This window comes from Petaurus breviceps, unplaced genomic scaffold, assembly GCF_028583685.1.
Source record: "Petaurus breviceps papuanus isolate PSGF00001 unplaced genomic scaffold, PetGlider_PUasm1.0 139, whole genome shotgun sequence".
Lineage (NCBI taxonomy): Eukaryota > Metazoa > Chordata > Mammalia > Diprotodontia > Petauridae > Petaurus > Petaurus breviceps.
This window is the reverse complement of record NW_027185697.1, coordinates 12,176,385-12,187,694: the sequence shown is the minus strand read 5'-3', so window position 1 is coordinate 12,187,694 and position 11,310 is coordinate 12,176,385. Positions and strand designations below refer to the sequence as shown.

General features: G+C 51.5%; 1 protein-coding gene across 2 annotated transcripts in view; it reads left to right on the top strand.

The window, feature by feature from the left end:
- Positions 1 to 1,470: 1,470 nt before the first annotated feature.
- Positions 1,471 to 11,310, top strand: part of EXOC6B (exocyst complex component 6B) — a 624,130-nt gene continuing 614,290 nt past the window's right edge. For both annotated transcript variants that reach the window (XM_069066557.1, XM_069066574.1), the window contains exon 1: positions 1,471 to 1,605. In XM_069066557.1, coding sequence (XP_068922658.1) covers positions 1,493 to 1,605 — 113 coding nt within the window. In that variant the 5' untranslated portion in view covers positions 1,471 to 1,492. The remainder of the gene's footprint in view (positions 1,606 to 11,310) is intronic.

Below are 11,310 nucleotides of genomic sequence, written 5' to 3'. Positions count from 1 at the left end.
CCATCCATCCATCCATCCATCCATCCATCCATCCATCCATCCATCCATCCATCCATCCATCCATCTGTCCATCCATTCATTCATTCATGAAGTGAAGTAATGACGGAAGGGACAATCTCTCAGAGGAGACAGAAAGGGATAAGATCAAGTAGATGGGTTGACCTTGGTAGAAAGAAAGCCCATGCCTTTTCTAGAGACTGGAGCAAAAGATAATAGAGTTTGGGGGAAGTGGAGAAGGGTACAACTGGAGAGAAGGGTCTTCCTCATTCAGGATGGCCTCAGTTTTCTCAGTAAAATAGGAGAGGTCCTCTGCTGAGAGAAAGGAGGGGATGGCATAAGAGGTTTGAGGACAGAAGAGGTCTGGCGTAGCCCTTGCCGGAAGTGTGAGAATCATTCAGGGATGAATCAAAGAAAGTCTATACATCGGGGAGGTTCAAGTTGATCGGGTAACATGTTTATAATGTATCTCTAAGTATCATTGACCAGATCATGGATACATCGGGGAGGGTCGAGTTGGTCGGGTAACAAGTTTGGACTGTATCTCCAAGTATCAGTGTGGACATTGAACAGATCAGTTGGAGGGGGCCGTAAGATAAGATCGTAGTGGCGACTGAAACACTAGAGATGTCCCAGGTGGAATTGGCGAGTGTTATCAGATACGGAGACTCAGAGTTGTGACTTGCCCACGACTTACTTACAATGTGTGCCAGATAGGGCTTGAACAAGTACAACCGTCATTGTATAGATGACAAAATTGTTGGATCAAAAGGAGGGGTGGGGGTGTAAGGTGGTGGAGACGTAGGAGGCGGCCAGGTGTGCAAGGGCTGCGTGACTTCGGCGGCCTCAGTTTCCTCGTCTGTAAAGGTACCTTTTCGTTTTCTGTGGTGACGTTCTATCTACCCTATTGGCCAAGTTCAGCCATGACCACTTCATCGGTCAGTCAGTCAATAAGCGTTTACTGAGATTCTACTGTGTGCCTGGGCCTGGGCTAGGCGCTGCGGAAGTAGAGAGCCTGAGGTCCGCCCCTGCTCTCAGGGAGCTGCCAGTCTCCTCTGGAGGGTAATGCAAAGAGCCCGGGCTGAGCTTGGCGCCCCAGGATCTGGGCGCTTCCTCCTCGGGTGGCCCGGGAGAAGCCCCTTCCCGACCCTGGGCCTCAATTTCCCGCTCTCTTACACGAAAGGCGGCGTCGGATGCCCCTGGGGTCCGGCGGGGTCCCGGGAGCGGGGGCACGCGGAAGGCAGGCGAGGACTACATCTCCCGGCAGGACGCGGGCGCTGCGCCGCACGGCGCGGGGCGTGGCCTGGGCGCGCTGACGCCAGGGGGCGTGTCCTGGGGCGGGGCCGTTGCTGGGCGGCCGAGGCTGCTGCGGAGGGGCCGGCTAGGTTGCAAGGCTGCGGGCGGCTCCGAGCGCGGCAGCGGGCGCGGGGAGGCCGGGGCGCCGGCAGCGGCGGCGCGGGGCGGGGCGGGGCGGGGCGGGGCGGGCGCCCGGCCCATGGAGCGGGGAAAGATGGCGGAGGCGGAGAGCCTGGAGACGGCGGCGGAGCACGAGCGGATCCTGCGGGAGATCGAGAGCACGGACACGGCCTGCATCGGGCCCACGCTCAGGTAGCGAGCCGGGGCCGAACAGGACCGGACCGGGGCCGGGGGCGGTCAGGGGGAGGGGACGGGCCGGGGGCGCCCCGCCCCCCCAGGGACCGGGGCCTTGGGGAGGGGGAGACGGTGCCGGGAGAGGGGCGCCCCGCCCCCCGCCGAGAGGGAGACCCCGCCCTGGCCGGCACCCAGATTGGAGATCTCCCTGGGGGAACAGCCTTCCCCTGGGGAGCCCTCAGAGAGAGACACCCCCAGGGGCAGGACCCCCGCCCCCAGAGAGAGAAACACCCCCAGGGGCAGGATCCCTGCCCCCAGAGAGAGACACACCGAAGGGCAGGACCCCAGCCCCCAGAAAGAGACACCCTCAAGGGTACCCCCGCCCCCAGAGAGAGACACCCCCAGGGGCAGGACCCCCGCCCTCAGAGAGAGACACCCCCAGGGGCAGGACCCCTGCCCCCAGAGAGCCATATCCCTAAGGGCAGGACCCCCAGTGGGACACCCCAAAGGGCAGGACCTTCACCCTGTCCAACCCTTTCCCCCAAAGGTCCCATCCCAGAGTGACCCGCTACCCTGTGCTCCAACCCCTCCCCAGGGGACTGTCCTGTTCCTTTCCATTCACACGAGAGCAGAACCCCGGCAGAGAGCAAGACTCTTCCAGAGTAACCCTCTGCCCACTCTCTCCTTGCTCTTAGGGGCGACCCTCCCCAAGCTTCAGGATCTTCCATCAGTTCCCATCTTGTCCCTGTTAAACACAACTTCCTCCTTCCCCAAGGGCCAAGCCCCCCATTCAGGAGCCAGAGCCCTTAGATGGGTAAGGCATCCCCTCCCCAGGAGGGGGTGCCATCTGTTCCCATACCCACCCTCCTTATCCTCTTTCCCCCTGACTGCCCCCTGTTAGGGGGCTCCCTTTCCCAGCCACATTCCTCCTCCAAAAAAGAAGCTGCCCTCTCTCCCTCAGGACTGACTGCCCCCCCACCCCATCCCTCCCTGCAGGCACCTCTCTTCCTTCCCCCTATAGCCAGACACTCTGCCTGGACCATACACATCCTTCTCAGTCAGACCTTACTCTCCCTCCTAGGAACCTGACTTTCCCTCTTGTGAGACCCTCCTTCCTGTCCAAGACAGGCAGGCACTGTACCCTTCCCCCATCCAGTCTTTCTCCCTCCCCTCCTAAGCAGTCTTCTCATTTGGTCAGGACCCTTCCTCCAGTCACTCCCCAGTGAGACCCTTCATTTGAGCACCTTTACCTTCCACAGGAGCAACTCCTGGGCCCCCCCTCCCCTCTTCTAAGTGAAGTTTTCACAGGCATCCCCAGAGACAGCCCCTTTCCCAGGATCTAATTCTAAAACTCCTGAGATGTTTCTTGTCTTCCTTCTCCTCAGCTATAGCCGCAGCTGCAGGAGATGGTTTCTCTCTTGGGGAAGACTGACCTTTCAGTGGACACTGCCCCCCGCCCCCACCCCTTTCCTTTCTTTGCCCTTCTAGAGAGTCAGTCTCCTTCAGGAGTGACCCCCTTCCTCTCTTCCTTCATCCCCAAGCCCTTTCTTTCCATTGTCCAGCCCCTCTGGAGAGTCAGGTTCCCCCACTAGCAATGCTCTTCTGCTCAGGCCCCCCAGCCACTTCCCTAGGAAAAGCTTCAGCTCCTTGGGAGTCTGGCTCCCGGAGCAGGGAGATCTCTGTCTCCAATCAGGGTCTCCCATGAGGGGAGAGATACCTTCCCTATCAACAGACTACTGTCCCCTTCCTCCTTGGCTCCTGTGGACAGTACTGTCTTCCATTCAGCTTCCCTCAGGAGGGTTAGCACCTGTCCACACACATTTCTCACAGACAAATAGGCCCCTCAACCCCTTCTGCAGGATAAACCTCCTCCCAGCACTAGCCTAGCCCCTCTTGAGTAAGACTTCCAGGTTCAAGTTCCATTCCCCTAGAAGGGATGCCTTCTCCCACCATGTAGCCCCTTTGTAGAGTAAGGCAGGCCTGAGGAGCCAGACATCCCCATCCTCTTCCCAAAGCAAGCTTCTCTGGACTGTTAGACCTAGGCCTCCATTACCATATTCAGGAGTGATTCCTCTCCCACCCCCCTTCTCCAGAATCAAACTTCCTCCGGGTTAAAACATCTTCCCCCAAGGCCAAGGCCCAGCCCCTGCCCCAGCCACTTTAGAGACTGACTTCTCTAAGAGACAAACATACCAGCCCCTCCGGACAGTCAAGGCAGCCTCTGAACGCTGGGAGTGGGATTAGTACCCACATATCAGCCTTCCACTGGAATTCAGCCCCTCTCAAAATCCCAGCCCCTCAAAACATGTCCCGCTCCTCCCTCACTAGGAGACCTTATCCTTCCTACATACAACTTAGTTCATCCCTCAGGGGTGAGGGAGGGCCAGTCAAACTCTCACCTAAGGCTAAGGCCTCTCCCTCCTCCCCCACATAAGCACAAAACCCTATGCCTGGCATTTATATGATTTAAAGTTATTTAAAGTGATTTTTTTCAAAGTGATTTAAGCTTTGCAAAGAGCTTTTCATAATACTCATTTGTTCTAGTAGCCCTGGAAGGTAGGGGCTTTTATCATCCTCATTGTACAGATGGGGAAACTGAGGGCTGAGCTGGTAAGTGACTAGTCCAGGATCATAGTTAGTGGGACCTTATGAAGGATTGAAGCGAGGCCTTCCTGACTCGGAGTCTGGCCCTGTCTTCTGGGTCACCCAGTGCCTCACCCGCTCTCCCCTTAGTTCCCTTCATCTCCTTTCATTCCTCAGCTTAGGCCTCTTTTTTTCATGATACTTCTCTCTTCTTCGTAAAGACCTAACCCAAATTCCCAGTTTCTCCAATTCCAGTCTCTGTCCCCAGGCTTCCCATTCTGTGTGGAACTACTTAGTGTTTCTTCTTAATTCAGTAATTCCATAAAGAGTTTGATCATGGAACCCTTGGGGGCTGGAAATAAATTGACCCGCCTGTGTCACCTGATGCTCTGGGAGGAGGTGGGATTAAGAGACAGCCTGGACCGGGGAATTTGGAAGCAAATGAGGAGATTCAGGCTCCTCCCTTGCCATATACAATCTCCTGTAACAAACCTTTCTGACCCATGATTTCATGTCTCTACTTTGGAGGGAAGAAAGTCCAGCAGATGTCAGAAACTGGAGACCAGGCCCTGGGAGCTACTGCCCCAGAGTGACCCTGCTGATGGCCGCCCCCCAGCCAGGGCTCTCCATGAGTCTCTCCAGCTGGGGGCCTTCCCTCCACGCTGCCCCCTGGCTTTCCTTCCCGTATGTCAGCCGGCCTGCCCCTGCACACACAGGACCAGTTTCTGCCCTCAGCACCTGTATGTTGTCCTCCTTATGGGTCGTGACCATCGCTCTCATTCGTTTCCCAGCCTTCTTTCACGTTTGTCTTTATTAGCAGGCCTCCTCCTCCCTCGCTTTCCTTGCTTTCCCTCTCCTCACTCATTCCACTCCCCTTCCCTCTGTTGTCCCTGGGGGCAGACCAAGGAGCCATTTGTCCTCGCCCTAATGGGGGCAGCATGTGCTGACCCTTTTGTGTGGCAGCCAGTGTGTGCCAGCTTCCATCCCCAGGTGGCATCCTTATCTGTGCTCTCCCCGTCACAGCAGCGACATGGACAACTCTGATAAGGCCTCCCTGGCCTTTTACCAGGGCCCCCACTGGACTCTGCAGCCTCTTCCCCACCTCAATAAACAGGAACAATCCAGAGGCAGCCCATTCTTCCTTTCCTTTTGCCCAGTGGAACCATTGGTGCAAGGGGCCCCTTCCTTTCTGCCCTTGGTCTCTGTCTCCTCTAGACAGGTATGAGCAGGCCTCTGGGTGTCTCCTTAAGCCACTGATGGCGATGTCTGAGGTCCTAGGTACTTAGCTGCTCCTCCCATGGGAGCCCCCTGTGAATGGGGTAGAGGGTCATTGGGTCCTGACCTGTGCTTCCTTTTCCTTCAGTCCAGCCTCGGGGCTTGGGGGCGGCAGTCACATTGCTGGGGCTGTGCATGGGCCATCAGAAGGGCCTGTGGCCTCAGTTCTCTAATATTCAGTGCAGAAGTGGATTGATAATCCTTACAGTTCCTTCCTGAGCCTCCTGCTAGAGGGACCTGGTGACACAGCGGAATCAGGAGAGGCCTCAGACATGCCTCACTGTGTGGCACAGGGCAAACCCCTTAACCACTGTTTGCCTCAGTTTCCTTATCTGTAAAATGGGGATGAAAATAGCACCCAGGTCCCAGGATTGTTGTGAGGCTCAAATGAAAGCACATTTGTAAGGACCTTTACGCAGGGCCTGGCCCGTAATAAGTGCTTTTTTCTTCCCTTCCTTTAGGAAGCGTTGCCCTCCTTCCCCTCATCCCTCACCATTGAGATGCCTCCTCAGGAGAGATACCCTCCAGCCTTGACCTAACATAGAAGATTGCAGTCCTCTTCCTCTAGTCAGGTCCTTCTGGAGGCAATCTCTCCCTCTCTTCATAGCCCAACCCCTTCCACAGAGCAAGCTTCATCGTCCAGGAAGCTTGGCTTAGCACAGTGCCTGGCATACAGTAAGCACTTAATAAATGCATGTGTCTTTACTTACTCATTGGCCTTCTATCTCTGACCCATCCCACCAGTAACTTTGTTATAGCCCATAGACCCACTTGGCAATACTCACGTGCTCCCTGTTTCCTGATTTGGGGGTTGGCTTCCTTCCAACCTGAAGGAGGGGGCGCTGCTGAGAAAATCCTTGTGCCAAGGACAGCACTGTCCCTCCATTGGCCTTTCTTCACAATCTTGGTGTCTCACTTTGACCACATACAATCAGTTAGCAAACCTTGTGGTTTCTAAGGCTCCACAGCATCCTTTAGATGGTTCGTCTTCTTTCCGCCCACACAACCACTACCTTAATTGGGGCCTGCTCATCTCGTCCCTGGGTAGCTTCAAGGGCCTTTCCTGTTGGCCCCCATCTCAGTCTCTCCTTCCTCCAGGCCATCCCCACATGGCCACAGAAGGGGTGTTTCTGCATTGTAGATCTGGCTGTGTCCCTCCTGAGCAGGCCAGGGATTCCCCATTACATTGGTCTGCAGACAGATACACACATGGACATTTGGCCTGGGTATTTGGACATGTTTGCATCAGCTGCTTCCCAGGCCTGGAATGCTCTTCCTCTTCCAGGCCCACCTTCTAGCTACCCCTCTTCCCCAGTTATTAACACCTTCCCCCTCAAGGTGACCTTGTCTCATAAGTGCACATGTTTGCCTTTTGTTAGTGTTGGCAGTGATGGTTCCACTGTCTAACTGTATCCCTAAAGTCTATCACGGCAGCAGTACAGTAGGCTCTTAATAAATGCTTGTGGATTGACTGAAAAGGGGTTGGTGTCTTTTTTTCTACCATTACTGCTTTGCCGGGTAAACGACTTGCCCATCTTGCCTCATTAAGGAATATCTGGGATACCCACTGCATTTTCTCATCCCAAGTGTGCCCACAGCCATTCTCTACGTCTTGAGCCTACAGTGCTCTTTCTCCTGCCTTTCTCAGAGAGCAGAACTTCAGAAGTGCCATGCCATACACAGGTGTTGTGCTTAAGGCATTTCTTGGCCGAAAGCTCTTCTCAGCTTTTTCTCTGTGGACACCTCTCTAGTCAGCTCCCTCTTCCTCTTCAGTGGTAGCTACAGGCCTTTTCCAGGAGCAGCTCACTTCACCAGCTTTGTTGCTCAGGGTGGCTGATGGAATTCTGCTAGCAAGACCATGGGGTTTATTCTGGAAACATTTATCTAGCACCTCCCATGTGTCTGTAGGGCATGCTGTTGGTGCTAAGGATCTTGGAATCTCATCAAGGAAGGAGACCCGATATGCAATATCATACAAGGGAGGATTGGATAAATAGGCAGAAATAAATAAACAATGACAAGACATAGGATGGAAAGATCCCTGAAGGCTAGGAATACCAGAGAAGGCTTTGTGAGAAGACTTGATGAAGAAGGCATTAGGGACCTGGAGGCAGAAGGCCTTACTCAGAGTCCCCGCTCTGCCTCCCGCAAGCGGTCTGACCACTGACAAGTCACTTAACCTTGGAGAGGCCTCTCATGGCAAGAAAATTGGATTAGATGGTCTCTGAGGTCCCTTCCAGATAGAATAATCTGGGATTGTATAACCTTCAGTAGGGAGGGGCTGTTTTAGATGTATGTGAACAAATGGGAAAGCACAGAATGTTTGGGGACAGCTATTTCATTTGGTTTAGTGAAGACTAAGAGAGTATGTGAGAGAGCTGTTAGAGACAAGATGGGAAGGTGGGGTAGAACCATAGAATCTGAGCAGTATTTGGTGGACAGTGGAGAGTAATCAGAGGTTTTTGACTAGGAAAGAAAAGTCATTGGTATCCACGGAGAAGAGTTCTCCAGCAGGTGAGATACAGGATGGGTGGGGATGAGGCTGGAGGCAGGCTGTGACAATAGTCTGTACCAGAGGTATTGAGGGAGGTGATTAGTAAAGAGAGATTGCCAGCCAGATTTGGGTAAGTGGACATGGGGATCTAGGCCATGCTTCTTAAACTGTGGGTGGTGACCCTGTGTGGGGTCTAAGAAGGGCGAAAGTGGTCGGAGTGGAAAAGGTTCAGAAGCCCTGAGTCCAGAGCAGGAGGCCAAGGAGACTTAGTTGACAAATGGGTAGCTACGACAATTTATGAAGAGGAGGGAGGAGGAGTTTTATCTTGGAGATGTCAGGATATGTCAGCACTTCAGATGCTGGTGGAATGTCCAGGTGTAAGGCCCCAGCAGGCAGCTGGGCTTTGTGCCGACCCATGAGCTAAATAAAGTACTTAGCTTGTCATAACCACGAGGGCCTTGTCTAATCCTGAATTCATGTGTTACCCTCCCTCCTGTCTCCTGTCACAGATGTCTGGTAAATTTTCCTTCGAGGTTTTCAGCTGTCATTCTCTTAGACTCTCCTGACTGGCCTTTCTCATATTGGAAGTACCTTTTCTTGAGATCTTTCTCTTTCTCAGTGTGTCATATTAGTTTAAAGAATCTGAGAGAGAGGGTCATGGTGAAGTCCATTCATGTTGAAATATGTCTTGCACGGTGCTGAGCGGTTCTCGCTAGCGTTAGTTTTTTAGGTTCTGAAGAAAAGGGAGATCACTGGTTCTGTTCAGTGCTGCTCACCCTTATTTAATGATGATGAAAACAAGTCATGGGACAGAGGTTTTTTCTCTTTTTGCTTCCATCTTTGAGGGGTTGCTTTGGGTAATGAAAGGGAAGTGGAAACACTGAAGGTTTGTTATAGGCAGATCTCCTTCCCTCAAATGCACATTAGGACTTTTGCTTTTAGAAATTTTTATGAATTTCTCTGATTCAGTTGCCACAGGAAGGACAGCCCGGCAGTGGATGGCATTCTCAGGAATTTCACAAGCATTGATGAAGCATGTACTCTGTGCTGGGCCCTGTGTTAGGTTTTGGGGATAGAAATAAAAACGACACATTCCCTCCCCTCAAGGAGCTTGTATGGGGTAGGGGGCTTGTATGGGGTAGGGGTTAGCTCAGAGCGTCAAGAATGCTTCATGTGGGTGGGAGATGGTGCTTGGTCTCAGCTTGGAGTAAGAAAGCTTGGGGTTCTCAGAGGTGGAGTTGGTCAATAACTGCCACCTCTTACTTAGTCAAAAACTAGAAAAAGAATGTGGTCATTAGTGGTAGAATTGGATCTCTAAGGCCTGCCTTCATTACCAAATGAACTTATTTATTTCCTCTAATGGCTTTTCTCCCCAGTTGTGTTTACTCACTCTTTTTCCCTTCTCTCTGTCTCTCTCCCTCTGTCTCTGTCTGTCTCTCTCAATCAGGTTAAGTGACTTGCCCATGGTCACATAGCTAGTACATGCCTGAGACTTTTTTGACTTCAGGGCTGGTGCTCTATTCATTGCAACACCTAGCTGTCCTTGTTTATTCAATCTTAAGAGAAGGCAACTAGATGGAGTATGGATAGAGAACTGGGCTGGGAGTCAGGAAGACCTGAGTTCAAATGTGAACTCCAACATTTACTAGCTGTTTGCCCTTGGGCAAGTCACTTAACCTCCATTTGTCCCAGATACATTATCTGTAAAATGGGGATAATAACAGCACCTGTCTGCCAGGGTGTTGTGAGGATCAAATGTGGTCATCTTTGTAAAAAGTGCTTGGCATATAATATATGCTTAGTAAATGCTTGTTTCTGGCCTCCTGCCTGTCTGCTAAGCTTAATGGCCTTTGAGACAAGTACCTGCTTCAGGCATGAGCTGAGGACCAGGGCTTACGTATTCCCACTTAAATCGGGAATCAAAACGCCGCAAGGGGACCCTGGAACCTTCTTTGCTAGGCCAGATCTTGCCTGCTTATACCTTCCTGGGAGTTCAGAAGAGACTGAGTAACTACAAATCTCATTCTGCACATGCAAGCAGTTTAGCAAAATGAAAATGAGCAATTAGCTCCAATAGGATGTTTATGGGAAACTTTTGACTAAGATCTCTTTAGATCAGCACCTGCTTCAGGATTGTTATTTTTTGAAACTCTTTGGTGATTCATTTAGTTATTTCACAATTGAGCAACTGTAGACCCTTTGGATGGCTGTTTGCTACGTTGGTCTGAGTTAGTGCCTGAGCTCTGTTAATAAATCCTTTGTCTCCTGAATAAACCCCAATTCTTCCATCTGCACATGGGCAGTGTTCTCCAGTGATGATGCTATTGATGGGTGGTCAGCTGGAGTTCCTAGCCCTTTGGTACCTCTCAGGAATTCCAGAACACTGTCCCTTGTAATACAAGAGCAGGGGATAGTTCTGTATTTTACTGACCATATTTCCTTCCTGGTCCCTGGGTTGGATATTTTGGAACCTTGATATGAAAGCTCCCTGAAGCATCCTTGGACCTTTTAGGAGACTCAGACCAAAGTCAAGAACCCATGAAAGGACATCCTTACCTGGTTTTGTTTGGGGAAAGAGAGCAAAGGATGCCCAGAGTAGTCTGAGTTGGCTATTTAGATGTCTAGGTTAAGCATTGTTACTATTTACTGTGGGTCTTTGGGGAAAATAGCAGATCCTGAAAAGTGAAATGTCCCTTAAAACATTAACTTTCCACCAACCCTTGGCTTGTGTGACAGACCAGAGTGAATGGTAAAGTTCTTCAGATGACGATCCAAACGCTAACAAAGCTGGGGTCAGTTGATTTAGATACTTAGCACTCCTTTAGTAAGATCAATTATTCTGCCAGTCTGCCGAACCTTATCCCAGATTCTGCTGTGAAAAATCAACATCTTTGCATTCAGGTTTCAGCAGGGGCCCCTCGTACCGTGACCCAGTTAAATGCCAGCTGTATTTGTCCTTGATTCAGGTCCTTGTTGAATGTTTCTGGAAAGGGCTTTTCCTGCAGAGCAGGGACGGTCTCTGAAGGGCCGGACAAACAGACTGATGACAGATTGAACGACTGAAGTTTCTTTTCAGTGAAAAGAATTCTATTTATCCTCTTTTCCTCTTCCCTCTACAAATTCAGGTCAAGGTGCTATCTTATCAGTGTTCCTATTCCCTGGTCCATTTGTGGTTTCTATTCCAGTAGGCTGTATTATTTAGGCTGGAGATTGGCATTCTCTCTAAAGAGTTTGCAGGAGCTGGTAAAGGCTGAGCACTTTTTTTTTCTTTTAATGTGTCCCTAGCCTTAAAAATGCCCCAAATTATTATTGTCTGAGTACTGACCGATGACATTTACTGAGGCTAGTAACTTCTGAAAAAATAGAAATGT